The sequence below is a fragment of the Pseudovirgaria hyperparasitica genome (genome assembly GCF_010093815.1).
Source record: "Pseudovirgaria hyperparasitica strain CBS 121739 unplaced genomic scaffold EJ05scaffold_2, whole genome shotgun sequence".
NCBI classification, from domain to species: domain Eukaryota; kingdom Fungi; phylum Ascomycota; class Dothideomycetes; order Acrospermales; family Acrospermaceae; genus Pseudovirgaria; species Pseudovirgaria hyperparasitica.
This window is the reverse complement of record NW_022985550.1, coordinates 780279-794267: the sequence shown is the minus strand read 5'-3', so window position 1 is coordinate 794267 and position 13989 is coordinate 780279. Positions and strand designations below refer to the sequence as shown.

The window sequence follows — 13989 nt, the reverse complement described above, 5'->3', positions numbered from 1 at the left end:
TGTGGCGTACAAGGTTGTCAGGAAGTGAGGAGTGGAGGAAGATACTTGTTGTTCAAAGGGAGGCACGCGGGCGTATATATATCCTCATGCTTGCCCTGCGCCGTGATCCTGGGGCCGTAAGATATTCCACCCATTCATGGAAAGTGCTGTCTTTGTGACAGGCCGACAGCCACACCGTGACATCGATGCGCTCATTCCTGCTTGGCAGATCGTCAGGCAAGGAGTCGGTTCGAGCTGGGGGCGGAACAGCTATGTCGATTCCGGCGAAGCTTCTGGCGTAAACCATTCCGCAAGCGTAAATCGACGGCTCATTTCCCTGTTGTTCATTTTGTTCACGCCGCTTGAATGGCGATGTTCGCAGTATCTGTTGGCACCTTCGTTTCCCACTGTAAGTATGTAGCTTGGTATGAACCTTAGATGCAACTAAGCCCTCGTATCCCTGACGCCTCGGGCGTTCTTGGCGGGGGCGGGATTGGCATGCTTCACTGCCTTGCTTTTGGCGCAACGCAGAGTGATGTGCGAGCGGTGAGGTAAGTTTAAGCCTTGCTCAGCCTCGACGACCGGTTTTGTCCTGGTTCTCGTGTGCGGAGATGAGAACACGAATAGAGAACAATCGAGGGTCTTCGAACGAAAGATCTTTGTTGATCCTCGGCTCAGCCACGACCCCTTGTGGCAATGTGTGGCTTGTGGCGGTGCATCGTCATTCTCGATGGGAGGCGTGGAGTCACAGTACAGTTATCTATTGATGAAAGAGATACTGGATACACTATCTCGTGCGAGCTACGCAGATCTTCGTAGAGTTGGCAAACGTCCTGAAGAAGCACAATCTGATATGTTTCTATTTTGGGCTACAAGCCAGACGGCCGTATTAGCTAGCGACGGTCAATCTAATATTCCGCTCTGACGTGGAACATCAACCAGAATACAATCCATGACTAAATTGTTCATCATCACAACCACTCATCCTCATTCGGAGAATCGACCACTCGATCGATCGCGCCAACACATCTGTGTCCCGGAATCCGCCCCCGGAGTCGGTAACGTGTAAATGCTGTGTGTCTTCCGCGTGACATGCCGTTGATTGACAACCCTATAGCAGAGCTTACTATAAGGCACACTGTTGCACATCAACTGTCGTACGAGTCATTCGTGCGATTTGTGTATAATGCCACCTCTCTTCTGGACCGTCGGCTCGCTGTACGGCGCGAGTGCGGTGATGCTAGGCGCGTTCGGTGCGCATGGACTTAAGAAACGCATCACGGACCCAGCGAGGATAGCGAATTGGGGCACAGCAGCGCAGTATCAGGTACGATCTTACAATTTCCTATTTGGGGGTGCAATCTGTTAGGTTCTCCGGGAGCATGTATCTCAAAAGAGTACTATCGCGTGTGTTTGGAGATGCATCATGGAACCAGACAGCGCGCTCTTTACCGGAATGAGCTGATACAGCTTTAGCTTATCCATTCAGGAGTCCTTCTTCTTACCACAGCAATCGCACCGCGTAACAAACTTGCTGCGGGCTTGTTCACTGCTGGTATGACCATGTTCAGCGGTAGTCTGTATCTGCTTGTCCTCGATCCGCAGCGATTTGGCAAGATCGCTGGTCCGATCACCCCTCTTGGAGGACTTTGTCTGATCGGAGGGTGGGTTGCGCTAGCCTTTGGGAAGAGAGTGCCCATTCCAGCTGCTATGAGGTAATCTAGAGGTTTTGACGCGAATTCATTGGCGTGTAGGATAAGAATATAGTGCAGAACCTTTTTGAGAAGGCTTCTGAGTGTACAAAGCGCGAAAACTCATCTCTTTCGACTTTAGATTTCCTGGGCTCTGCTCTGTGAATTGTAAATTTGCTCGCCGATGAATAATTTAAATCACGTTGTAGTACTTAACACCCATTCTTGCTTAGATATACACTAAACCTTTTCCATATCCAGCGGAGCAAATGTATTGGAAGAATAAGTCTTATGGAATGGTTTACCTACTCAGGAGTCTTTGCTAATGAGCACTGTTAAGTATCATTACTTTGCGAGGAATACATGGCCTGAATTTGGAAAGATATTTAGGTCAGGAGCTATCATAAACATTGATATCTATAAATTGCTCTAACCGGATCTACAGACCTGCCAGTCGGTTGATGAGACGCTCACTCCGTATGCTCCCATACCATCTTTATACTCCTTGCCTTGACCATGGCCACATCTCATGTCTTCAGGTCATTCACGATCAACTTCCAACACAGCAGGCTTCGTTGTGGTTGTAATTGCCAGGTCGATATCAAAAATCGTCTCGATGCCTGGAATCAAACCAATCTGATCGTCCTTTGACAAGGTCGCTAGATCCACAATCTAGATCTCACTGAAATTCGTGTCTACCTTGATATTCACTGTTCGTAATAGCTAGTCTGATCTAACCCATGCCATGCATGATATCAATGGTAATGCTCGTAACAGCCCTTAAGTCATCATATTCTACTCTCGCTCGAAATATGTCGCTGATCAATTAGTTTAGATGTGACATTCACATCGAAAGGTACCGAATTAAGGCATCACTTGAAAGTCAGGCCGGAGAGAAAAAAAAGAAGACCTTTATGTGCCTCAGGCATCAATTGGTCGACTTGCATGACTAAGCATACCCCTTTTCCCTTGCCTCTATCCTAACCAAATCTTTCAAGTTTGAGTTCCCACGATAGATCCTATTCAAGTATCTCTTGGGGTCTTTACAATACATCTAGGTAGTACGTACGCCAGTGATCGTCGTACGGAGCTGAAACCGTGTGCAATGAGCTTTTAGTCAGACTTTGTATGCTCGCATAGTCCTCGTATACAACGAGTCGTGATTGGCTGAAAAGTAGCTGTTCCTGATCTAACCTATTCATACTATAACACCGTTTATACTACTGGGTAGTGTAGCTTACACTGTCCGTGCGGGATATCAGATTACAAAATGGTCTCCTTGTCCTCCCACTAATCTCCAAATCTACTTGGTTGTTTTCTATTAAATTAATTCATGAGTTCGTTCTTTCAGTAATCCTCCGCTTTGACAATGGTCTTCGCTCGACTGTTGAGAAATCACATCGCACTTGTCATCCTTACCAGCTTGACTAGTGTCTCTAGCAGTACTTTAAGACTCAATACCACATCAGGCATTCTGCAAGGCTTCTCTCCATATCCAGGCGTCGACGCTTTCTTCGGCATTCCATTCGCTCAGCCACCAGTAGGAGATCTACGTTTTGCTCCTCCCGCTCCTTTCGAACCAAAGTCTCCAGATGAGGTCCTAGACACCACACAGACCCCACCAACATGCTACCAAATCTCATATATCACATCTGCTTCCGATAAGTACTCAGGCGTATCAGAGGCCGAAGATTGCCTCACAATAAACCTCTGGAAGCCCTCGAATGCAACTGGCAATCTTCCAGTAATCGCCTGGCTCTACGGCGGTGGCTTTATATCTGGTGGAAACTCTCTCGCACCATATGATGCACGCCGCTTCGTATCTGAGCAGAGAGACATTATCTTCGCCAGCATTAAGTACGCCTGGACTCCGCCCTTAAAGGCTTTACCACTGATCAATTCTCAGCTACCGGGTAAACATCTTTGGCTTCCCGAATACACCAGCCCTTACGACAAAGAACATCGGTCTGCTCGACCAACGTCTCGCTCTTGAATGGCTGCGTACAAACATCGCGTCCTTCGGCGGCGACCCATCCCGCATGACACTCATGGGCCACTCGGCAGGCTCCATCTCCGCAGCACTCCTATCCTACGCACATGTAGAGGACCCCATCGTCAGCTCTCTAATCGAGCTGAGTGGCCAGCCCGGCCTGATCCCTTCGGACGACGGCTCATCGTGGGAACACGTTGCCAACACCACAGGCTGTGCAAACACTGAGAATAGACTCGCTGAGGTAGCATGTTTACGTGCCCTGCCACCACGCTCGCTCAAGCGCGCCATCACGCCCAATAACACACCTACGATCGCAGAGGGTGTTGCTGCGGGAGCGCCAGTCGTAGACAATGTGACTGTGTTCGATCCGTCGGAGATTGCGCGACGTGGGCGTGAGGGCGCATTTGCAAAGCTACCTCTCCTAGTAACGCACACAACGCACGAATCTGACAGTATCCTCCCGGCGGATCCGGTGGTGGGAGTGAATCATACTCTCTCAGATCTGATCACGTTGACAGGTCAGCATTGTCCGGTTGCAGCGGCGGCTGGGTACTGGGCTGCGCAGGGGGTGCCGACGTGGCGATACTTGTTCGATGGGGTGTTCGATGCGACGAGACCCTACGATTGGATCCGCAGCTATCATGGATCAGACAATAATCTAATCTTTTCGGGAGAACAGCTTTTTGCTTGGGAGGAGCCGAGTAAGGAGGCACTGGAGGCCGGCAGGTATCTGAGAGCGGCTATTGCAGCATTTGTGAGGGATCCCGTGAATGGGTTGGAGAGGTTTGGATGGCCGAGGTATACGGGTGAAGGTATGTTTTTTGTGCACCGAGAGCGTTGTTGATGTTGCTGACTGTTGTTGTGTCGTAGGAAAAACTCTCGTCCGGCTGTTTTCGAATCAAACCGCAAGTGTGGAATTTGATGATCCAACCGACTACGACGCTCCTTGTGCTCAGCTGCAATCTTCATAGATTACGAATGATACTATATCGCTAACTATCCAGGCCTAGCCCGGGAAATCACTCAAGGTGGTATTTCGTATGAAAACTCGATTAACAACCTCCACACACTTAGAATCAATGTAAGTCCTTCTGTTATAAGAACATTCTCACAGTTTACCAAAGAGGAATAGTAGCGTCTGTACATAGTCGTTTGGACATTGTACAGAGGCTGCAAAGGTACATCGAGATCAGATGTATAGCTGTATGATAAACTTCTCACAACACGTCCTCTCAAAGGGCGTTCTACTTAAGTATATTCATCAAAACGCGCCCTATGGTCTAGTAATTGATCTATCCAATCTGCCTCCCGAAATTTACGTTTCCGAGGAATGAATTCTGGTCTGATCTCGACTAGATACCATTAAGCATATCGTTGGAGATATCGTACTCCGCTGGAATCCTATAGTGTTGCGCAATGATCGTGTCCCAAGTCTATTCCGTCACGTCATTGACGTAGTTGTCAACCTCGGCATCGTATACAAATGAGTAAGTGTCGTCTCCCTTACGCGCATCTGCGGAGATGTTTTCACGATAAGGTTGAAAAGTGTTCCTAACAATGATGTATAGAAGGAGATATTTCTGATGGTGATATTAGCTCACTGTTATATGTACTTACACCCATAGTGGACTATTTCATGTACCGCTTGAGATCATACCATTTCCCACTTCACTCCTTGCCTTCAGCGACCGCCTTCTGAGCCTCGACGTCCTCCTTCAGCTTCGCCCCCTCCTCAGTCCACGGCTCCAACTTCTTCACTTTCTTCACAACTCGAGCCGGACTACCCACAGCAACACACCACCCCTCGATATCCTTCGTAACTACACTCCCTGCTCCAATCGTAACTCCATCCCCAATTTTCACACCAGGCATAATAACCACATGCCCGCCACACCAAAAATCATCACCAATCACCACACTCCCCGCATACTCTATATCGTTCCTTCTAGACTCCACCTCGACCTCATGCGTGGCAGCAAAGATGCTCACATTAGGCCCAAACATGGCGCGCGCCCCAATCGTGACGAGCCCGCAGTCGAGGATTGTGAGGTTGAAGTTAGCATAGAAGCGTGGACCAATGCTGATATTGCAGCCGTAGTCGATGCGAAAGGGGGTCTCGATGAAAGGGTCTGGTCCGACAGAGCCAATGATGTTTTCAAGCTGTGTTTTCCGCTCCGCGGCGAGAGAGTCGAAGTCTGCAGCAGGATCGGTGTCAGGAAACCAGTTGTTGTATTTGTGGGCCCAGGCGCGGGCCCTGAAGCGTGCCGCCTTGAGTTCGGGCGTGAAGGGGTCGTAGCTGTAGATGACGTGAGCGTCGGAGAGGTGGGTCGATAGGAAGGGAGGTGAAGAGTGATATGGGAGGATGGGTTGACGCGACGTACAGCATGCCTGAGATCATGCGCTCATAGTGATCACACCAAGGGACGTGATTCAATGTTTTTGCCAGAGCAATCTGCTCCGGGTCCTTCTTGGTTGAAGCCATGGCGGCGGCTCAGCTGGAATGACGTATAGGAGAGACAGTGATGGTTGAACTGGAACTCAAGTACAACTTCTCCAGATCTCCGGGTCACGGTTTATAAGCGCAATTGCATATATATATATATACGATTTTAGCACTACAAAGACCGGGAGTGATAGCGAGGAAGCTCCTTTGATGTTTATATAAAGCCTTCGGATCAGTCGATTGCTATCTATACCGAACTGGGCAAGGGCTGAGATAATTATTACCTAAACGGGCGTTTTAGATGACCTCGTGATTGGCCGGCTCGATTGCTTTGACTATATGGCGGGGTATTAAGTGGTAGAGGCGGTTCAACATCGGAGCGAGCGAGAGAGCGACAGTGAGCAAGAGAGGATGAAGTGTACTGTGTTCTCCTCCTCTTGGTATTGGGAGAATGGCAAGGGAAGGCGGTCCACTGTAGAGGGGTATTGCTGACTCGCACAAAGCGCAGAGAGTCATCCGGGCAGCTGAAGGTGATATCTCAGCTGGCTTACATAAAATATATGTGAAGTTCAAGGGAAGCAGCTAGTGCTCTTGTTTGCTGCTTTCTTTTGCTGCCTACAAGAGATTGTGCCTGGCTACTGTGGATGTGAGGTTGATGAGGCAGAACAGTTCTACACATTTCTGGCACCAGTGAATTAAAGGAGGGGTCGAAAGGCCCCCGCGATAACGGGCTCCATAACAGTTTCAGCCGAGCTGAGGTCATAGGACGGCTCCATACAAGGCAGGTCGCGAATCGAAGCGTCGCTTCAGATAGCGTAGCTGAGGCTGCGCTACGATCATCCTACTATCGTATGTATTGTATAGCGTGATCGTGTGCCCGTTCTTGAAGAAGGCCTATGAAGCACAAGACTTGGATCAGCGAGGAGAACAGAGAGCAATGGTTGAGAGTAACCTTTAAACCCATCTCCAGACTCGGGGGCAAAACCCCTCGATTACTATAATGTATTGATCATTGCCTGGTTATCGAGCGTCCATTTGCCAAAGCCCCTACAACGGTCCAGAACATCCGTAGCTGTATATCATTCCGTCTTAGGTCGATAATTCATTGTAGATGTTGACGTGCCAGCTATTGCTGTTCTACGAGAAGACGAGCAAAGCCAGACATCAGACCAACAGAAAGGTTGGATATTTGAGGGTACTCGGCGAGATCCAGTCCTTCTACACTACTATACGAAGCAGTAAAGATGACTTAGCTATGGTCACTTCGCACTGGACTACCTACACAGAGCTGTACCGAATTGGAAGCCCCCCTCCTCTACCTTCGCCGAACCAAAGATCACCGGTATCCATATCGAGTATGGAGGTTCTCGAACGGATCATACAGATTAAATGTGGCGACTTTGACATTGACGACCCGTGGGCGACCGGGGAGGAATTAGGCACCGGCTTTGGTGTTTTTCTCGGTGTGTGGAATGGTGAGCTAAGCCTCAGTGCAACATACAACGATGCTTTCCACGAAGAGGGTAAAGTTCGTGGATTTCTTCGTCGTTGTCAGAGTATACTGGATGTGGTCTGATGACAGAGCGTGAGGTATGTGGCTACACCTTCGAAGCGTGTAGTCGATATTGTGCGATATTCGAGCCTGATGTTGACGAGGGCTGAGTTTCATTGTTTTTGCTTGGCAGTGGCCTCTTTCTTTGCCTGAGCCCGCTTCAAAGCACCCTGTTTTTCCAAAGTTTCGATTGTCTTCTCACTAGCCTCCCAGAGCTTCTTCTGTATAGCCTCGTCGAATATCTCGTTCTTCAACGGCAGCATCTCTCTACACTCTTTCAAGAACTTGCCGCCTTCGCCCTTACCCCAATTTGCTTCCATGGCTGCATACAAGAAAGTCTGAGCACCTTGCTCGGGGCTTTTCAAGACTAGCCACCAAACGGGCCAGGTCAATAGATATAGGAAGAGACCTAGGAGACTACCATTACTAATGTGGCGCCTCATGCCTGGTGTGCGAGACCAGCCCGGGTCCACCATAACCACACGAGCATTGTTGGCATGCTTATCTGGTCTCACATACGCATTAAGCAGCTTTTGGAAAGCAGTTGCAAAGATCATAAGCGAGAGCTTTGAAATCTGGTACGATGATGATGTGTACGTAGCCACATTTGGGCTCTTGAACTCCTCTTTCTTTGATTGCTTCTGCGATACCCCATCCACCGCAATGTGTTCCGCAAAGTTTGGGAGAGACCCTCCCAGGTATGAGCTACATGTGCCAAATATGATGCGAACGTCTCGATCGGGGGGTTGAGCTCGAATAGCAGGACTAAGGATGCTGAGGAGGTGAAAGTTTGAGAGGTAATTTACGGCCAGATCATATTCCAATCCATCCTCGCTGAACACCTTTCTCTTGCCAGGGGAAGAATTGTTCGCGCAAAGTATGATCATGTCCAATCTCCTGGGAGGAGCATTGTCTACCCATTTTGTCGCGAACTGCCGAATGCTGTGGAGAGATGCCAAGTTCACGCACTCAGCAGTGATGAGCTGATTGTTTGTTCGCAGTCGGAGGTCCATAACGTAGTCGACCATGAAAGGATCGGAGAGTGCATGCTGCGTCAAAAGAACAAGTTGGGCGCCTCGTTTTGCAAGACCTTCAGCTACATGAGCACCAATGCCTGAAGTTCCACCCTACACCGAGTGGTTAGTTGGTATATATCAAGTCGTTAACAGAAACTTGCAGTAATCATCACCACTTTCCCGTGCATGTTCCTCTCGGATTTGTTGACAGCTCCTCCAAAGTACCATTTCATTACGAAGATGACCACGAGCCATGATACGTACTTGAGGACATTAAAGAGAGATGGAACGCCTGAGATGCCCCTGTTGAATATTTCGGCGATGATGGGTATCATCGTGGGCTGAACGCGCTAAGCGTGTTTGTAGGTTTGTAGGGCAGAAGTACTCTTTGTCGTGTCACTCTTTGGAGGCGTTGTTGCTTGCGGAGAATGGCGTGGAGCGATTGGCTAGCAGCAGAACTCCGGTTGCTAGGACTAAGCCGGTAAGCGTGGGTGTTCCCGGATGGATCCACGGGCGGGTGGCTGACGTCAGCTTTCAATACAAGGTAATCGCCTTGAGTTCTTCGGACTTCCCCTGTCTATGCTGTTCCTATCTAGATATGTATCATTCATGAAGCCATTATCAGGCAGGCAGCTTCAGCTCTTGGTAGTTATCACATCGCCATGTCCTCCAATTCTGATGCGTATGAGGCTATGAGCTGCGTTCGACCATCAAGAGCTTGTATGCATTGGCGGATACATTGCGAGCGGGATGGTTGTGCCACCTTCAAAAGACGATGGAGTACCATCTCTAGCCTCGCAGACTTAGTATTGCATGCTCTCAAGAAAGCCAGACTATAAAACCCTTCAACGATAGTACCAAATGATAACACTTCTACATCATGTAGTCAGACTATAAGCTCTACAATTTTCTTGCAAAGTTGTACATTATCACTCAAGCTTTACACTTTTCGTGCCTTGCATACTCTGCTTGACTCATTTAACCTGTCCCAGACTTTGACATGTCTTTCCAGTATGGAGGCGGTGGCTCATCTTTGATTAGGCTATTCTCTTGTTTACTTTGATAGAGGCCTAGCAAGATGACTCCGTTTCTTCACTGCTCTGCAAATCCACTTAGTTCCATATACTGTCAATCGCGTATCGAAGTCGCTGAAACCTCTTCAGAGTCTACGTAAGAATATCTTACACTACCGAGACTCCTGCCAGTACCTGTATCAGTTGCCACATAGACCCCTGACACCAATGACGTTTAGCTGGGGCCACAGCGGTTTAACACTCAAGTTATTGCTCCTACTCGTTCCATTCATATCATTAAGAACTCCTACAAAGGACCGCTTGATCGTCTGACGAGGGTTTTGGGGACCACAACCCAATCTGATGACCTTGAATAACATCACCGGGTCATTCAAATGCTACAAGGGTTACCACTTTGATACTATACCTATGATAGCAACGCATTTCTTCGCAGCTCATGTCAGCTACTCCATCTCAACGTAAACAGTAGGACCATCATCAACACCTCCACTTACATCAGCTTTGGCCTGAATGATCCGATCAATATACTACTCTCAGTCACTACTACCACAGACCTCAAGCTGCCCCAGCGCAGTACATAATCTATACCTATAAGCTCTACGCTTATTGTCAGAGATGGAAAACAGGATAGCGATACTGCTGCTCGATGACAGATGTGTTACTCGAGTGCTACAAGTCTTTGGCTATCTTTCAGCGCTGGCTTGAGTGCTGCATGTGCATACTATTCCTGACCACGTATTGCATGGATTCGATCGATGCGGCGTCAACTTTCCGCTATAATGGCATTAATTACACACTGCATCGCGCGGACACGTCCTTGACGAGTCGTTCTCGATGTGAGCGCAGACGGGGGGTTCAGTGAGGCGAAAGTCGAGAAGGTGGCGCAGACAAAATTGAATGGCGGACAAATCACATTTGTGCGGAAAGACCTGCAAAGTTGATAGCGAGCACGTAGAAGAAGCCGCTGGCGTCTGAGATCGTGGTTGTGGTGTTATGACGGAGTAAGGACATCGAGTGGAAGAAGTCAGGGGCTTGAAGTAGTATGAGAAGCACGGAGGTTCGTCTGTTTGATAATTACTCCGGAGTGGAATACCCCAGTGATAGATGTTTTATAGCATCATACAAGGGGCTAGAGAAAGCAAACACCTGATAGTGTGAAAGCTGAAAGTTAAGCGACAGAGGTCGTGATATATGATTCTAAAACATGTCACATCAACAAAAGGTTTAGTGCGTCTGATGGTGGCAAGGGTTCTCCGGTCATCTCTAGCCATACAAGGAGTACTGACTACCGGCTTGCACGTTACCTGCATATATACAGTTGAAACTTGAACATATATGTCTTCATACCCTCAAGGCATCATCAAACCACCATCCTAGAATCCGCGATCGGAGTACAGAGACTTCCAGAACCACTCAACCTCTCACAAAAAGTCAATCTCATCTCTCCATAAAACAAACTTTTCAATTCAACACTACAAGAAGAAGTCCGAAGCGGTCATCGACATGTACCTGGATCGACAACAAACACATGCACAATAACAGGGGTATCCTAAACATCGTACACCGCTGCTTCCGAAATGCAGTTCATGCTCACGCTTCAAATTGCCGGCATGGAAAGCTTATCTGTCAAAATACACCAGGCATACCAGCTCGGAAGACGTCAAAAGTAAAAGCCAAACGCCGTTGGAGTTTGTACGACATGGATAACCCATCTATCGTGTTGATGCATCATGCATATCGCTCCGAAAAGACAAACTTCGCACGCGGCCCTCTACACAGAAGGAATGGTAAACCTGCGGCAGCTTGATACTCATCACTTCTTCTCCCCCACTCATAGGCCACGGTCCTAGTTGTGAGCAACTAGGATAGTGGTATTTCGATCTTATATCCACCAGTGATGCAGTCAGCAAGAAAGAAACGACCCGAGCGAAGAGCTCACATGTTTGTCCCAGGCTAGGCTACAGCAAACAGCCTATGCCTAAACGAGGGTATACGAGACAGTTCTATGCCGGCGGCAAGCAGGGATCAGGGGTGTGTGAACGGCGAGCCCAACTCGGCGTGCTTCCGCGGCGCGTGTTGGACCCTTGCGAGGTGCGACGGTGCAGATGGCGGGGTAATGATAAAATTTTGACTGCACTCTGCAGAAGTCAAAGTGGATTGTTGACTTGTTAAGGATGAAAGTGTATTACGTCTATAGAAGTTAATTAGCTTCCAATTCTACAAGGCGTCATTTAGTCTTTGTTGCGACACTTTCGCCTGACACCTGTCAATCGTCAACGCCTCATTATTTTTCACTGCGGAGTCCTGACAGTCTCAATGGCTAAACTCAGTCGGACGTCCGGCTCGAGAACTAAACGATATCCGCGAACTTAGGTTTGATCAAAATGGACATGTATCCAGCCGATCGCGTAGGGCAGCAACGAAAGCCCCGCGGCACCGAGGAAGTGGTTGTGAGCGTATGGCGCAACTTCCTGCTGTCGATGAATGAAGTAGTTGATCTTCTGCGGCGATAATGTGCAATCCAATTCGTGGAAGTAAATCATTAGGAAGAATCTGCATCTGGCTCCGTGATGATACTGCATCGCATCGAGGCTCTAGCCGTATGGAGACCTGCCATTGACAACTTGATTGGTTTCGCCCGCATGATTAGCTATTGGGATCTTTGTAGGTGCGTTTTCAGTGGAAAATTCTTCATACGATCCTAATCAATAGACTGGTGGTACCTCTGAGTGGAGGCCAACTTCAGGTAAGACGACTGTAAGATTCTTATGTACACTGACCCTGTGCATTGTCAATCCCATGCAAGATCGCGCAAAGCCATTTACTGCAACGGCGAGCACATGCTGTTCAGGCTGTCCCTGAGAGACCACATGCCTGCAGGTATTAGAGAGTGTCAAGTATGTTCGAACATCGCCGAATGCGCGGTGCAAAGCATGTAGAACTCGAGTCCACTGGGTTTCATCTTTTGAAATGGATATTTCATGCGTGCAGATGTTGTTATACCTGTTGAGGAGATTTTCACGAGACAAGAATAAGGCCTTCTTGTAGTATCCAACATTTAGTGCTCTGTAAGCTCACCCTCACTCATATGCCAGGGAAGGGGTGAGGATTCCAAAAGGTGTGATGAATATTTTTAGGCTCCGTTCAGTACGATGATGCCGCCAAACGCATGGCTTAAGAGTTGATGAGGGAGTGTCAAAAGAGAGTTCCACCAGTCTTTAGGGCGAGGGATGTTGGCTGAACTCAGATAGGCAAGGTCTCCAGGGGTCAAAAGCTTCCGCGTTAAGTCTTCTGGAAGAGTGAGGCTTACCAAGTTGGCATTAACATTGTCCCGTGTCCGTTTATGTAGACTGGTAGGGATGATTTCGACGAAGCAAGAGCCATAACAACCTAAAACAAATAGTCCTGAAAGTTTGCGAATCTGGGTTGCTTCAGATCCCAAAGCGACTTAGCACATGGTGACATGCTTAGTTCATTTTAGTTGAAACGTTGATAGCCGTTCCACGCGCTCGGTGCCATTATTAACTGGGGAGAGTGGTCGAGATCTTTGGGCACGGTTGTCGTGCTCTGAAGCCCAACGGCCGACATAAAGTGAATTATCATCATCATCTGTGAGGAAAAAGTTTATTCAGAGTTGGAAAGAGTGTATGCTCTATATTGTCCTAGCGAATGTCAAATACTCCAGTGTCTCTGTGATATGCAGCAGAAGAGTAAAAGCAGAATAAGTGTAACGGTAACGGACGAGCTGCTAATTAAGCGAAAAGGGATAGTGACTGTCGCAGGCCCAGTTCAGTCTAGAGAGGATCCAAGAAATGACAGGAGCTAATGGCGCGTATTTTGGCTCACGACGCCGTTCAATCCTTGAGACGGCCACGACTGCATTTCGCAGATGAGTTATCGAGATCTCAAGAGGTGACCCCAGTGTTAATGATACGAACAAGAGCTGTGATGATTTTATGAGCGGACACGACTGTACCTCGGAATCATGCCCGATTCCTTTTGTGAGGCGACGCGACGTGACGCGGGCGTCTCGCGCTTGACTCGTTTGATAGGCTTGGTAAACAGACCTGAAAACCCGTCTCCACTACGCCGTCGGTTGCACGAAGCGCTGGTCGGAACGCCACAGCCTGCAATAGGAAGTGGCTGCTAACCCATAAGCCTCCTGCTTTGCCTTTGCGTCCGCGAGACTGTGAGGTCTGTGGTAGGTAACCTGATATCTCCGTCCTGCCCCAGCTGCCGAATGTCAAGACCGTTGCTGCGTGCGTGCTCGCTCCTTCGTCC

The 13989-nt window shown here is 48.5% G+C and overlaps 6 protein-coding genes across 6 annotated transcripts; 4 read left to right on the top strand and 2 right to left on the bottom strand.

The window, feature by feature from the left end:
* Nucleotides 1-959: 959 nt before the first annotated feature.
* EJ05DRAFT_535130 (DUF423-domain-containing protein) lies at nucleotides 960-1909 on the top strand. The gene is made up of 2 exons (XM_033749229.1): nucleotides 960-1306; nucleotides 1456-1909. The coding sequence occupies exons 1-2, from the start codon at nucleotides 1166-1168 to the stop codon at nucleotides 1696-1698; spliced, it is 384 nt and encodes a 127-aa protein (XP_033604238.1). The 5' UTR covers nucleotides 960-1165; the 3' UTR covers nucleotides 1699-1909.
* Nucleotides 1910-2929: 1020 nt separating this feature from the next.
* EJ05DRAFT_472751 (carboxylesterase family protein) lies at nucleotides 2930-4966 on the top strand. Its single transcript, XM_033743245.1, has 3 exons — nucleotides 2930-3527; nucleotides 3577-4475; nucleotides 4534-4966. The coding sequence occupies exons 1-3, from the start codon at nucleotides 3040-3042 to the stop codon at nucleotides 4632-4634; spliced, it is 1488 nt and encodes a 495-aa protein (XP_033604237.1). The 5' UTR covers nucleotides 2930-3039; the 3' UTR covers nucleotides 4635-4966.
* Nucleotides 4967-5089: 123 nt separating this feature from the next.
* On the top strand, nucleotides 5090-6317 carry EJ05DRAFT_185090 (uncharacterized protein). The gene has a single exon (XM_033739628.1). The coding sequence runs from the start codon at nucleotides 5545-5547 to the stop codon at nucleotides 5995-5997; it is 453 nt and encodes a 150-aa protein (XP_033604236.1). The 5' UTR covers nucleotides 5090-5544; the 3' UTR covers nucleotides 5998-6317.
* A 602-nt stretch (nucleotides 6318-6919) lies between these two features.
* EJ05DRAFT_185077 (uncharacterized protein) lies at nucleotides 6920-7726 on the top strand. The gene has a single exon (XM_033739627.1). The coding sequence runs from the start codon at nucleotides 7218-7220 to the stop codon at nucleotides 7680-7682; it is 465 nt and encodes a 154-aa protein (XP_033604235.1). The 5' UTR covers nucleotides 6920-7217; the 3' UTR covers nucleotides 7683-7726.
* EJ05DRAFT_185076 (NAD(P)-binding protein) lies at nucleotides 7727-9093 on the bottom strand. Its single transcript, XM_033739626.1, has 2 exons — nucleotides 8836-9093; nucleotides 7727-8785 (listed from the first exon to the last, which is right to left on the bottom strand). The coding sequence occupies exons 1-2, from the start codon at nucleotides 9007-9009 to the stop codon at nucleotides 7772-7774; spliced, it is 1188 nt and encodes a 395-aa protein (XP_033604234.1). The 5' UTR covers nucleotides 9010-9093; the 3' UTR covers nucleotides 7727-7771.
* A 2554-nt stretch (nucleotides 9094-11647) lies between these two features.
* On the bottom strand, nucleotides 11648-12316 carry EJ05DRAFT_472747 (uncharacterized protein). Its single transcript, XM_033743244.1, has one exon. It carries the CDS (start codon nucleotides 12249-12251, stop codon nucleotides 12078-12080), a length of 174 nt encoding a protein of 57 aa, XP_033604233.1. The 5' UTR covers nucleotides 12252-12316; the 3' UTR covers nucleotides 11648-12077.
* Nucleotides 12317-13989: the final 1673 nt, after the last annotated feature.

Coding starts and splice junctions, on each gene's coding strand:
- EJ05DRAFT_535130 (XM_033749229.1), top strand. CDS start 1,166: ATGCCACCTCTCTTCTGGACCGTCGGCTCGCTGTACGGCGCGAGTGCG. Junction 1,307..1,455: donor GCACAGCAGCGCAGTATCAG/GTACGATCTTAC, acceptor ATACAGCTTTAG/CTTATCCATTCAGGAGTCCT.
- EJ05DRAFT_472751 (XM_033743245.1), top strand. CDS start 3,040: ATGGTCTTCGCTCGACTGTTGAGAAATCACATCGCACTTGTCATCCTT. Junction 3,528..3,576: donor ATTATCTTCGCCAGCATTAA/GTACGCCTGGAC, acceptor ATCAATTCTCAG/CTACCGGGTAAACATCTTTG. Junction 4,476..4,533: donor GCCGAGGTATACGGGTGAAG/GTATGTTTTTTG, acceptor GTTGTGTCGTAG/GAAAAACTCTCGTCCGGCTG.
- EJ05DRAFT_185090 (XM_033739628.1), top strand. CDS start 5,545: ATGCCCGCCACACCAAAAATCATCACCAATCACCACACTCCCCGCATA.
- EJ05DRAFT_185077 (XM_033739627.1), top strand. CDS start 7,218: ATGTTGACGTGCCAGCTATTGCTGTTCTACGAGAAGACGAGCAAAGCC.
- EJ05DRAFT_185076 (XM_033739626.1), bottom strand. CDS start 9,009: ATGATACCCATCATCGCCGAAATATTCAACAGGGGCATCTCAGGCGTT. Junction 8,786..8,835: donor GGAAAGTGGTGATGATTACT/GCAAGTTTCTGT, acceptor CACTCGGTGTAG/GGTGGAACTTCAGGCATTGG.
- EJ05DRAFT_472747 (XM_033743244.1), bottom strand. CDS start 12,251: ATGATTTACTTCCACGAATTGGATTGCACATTATCGCCGCAGAAGATC.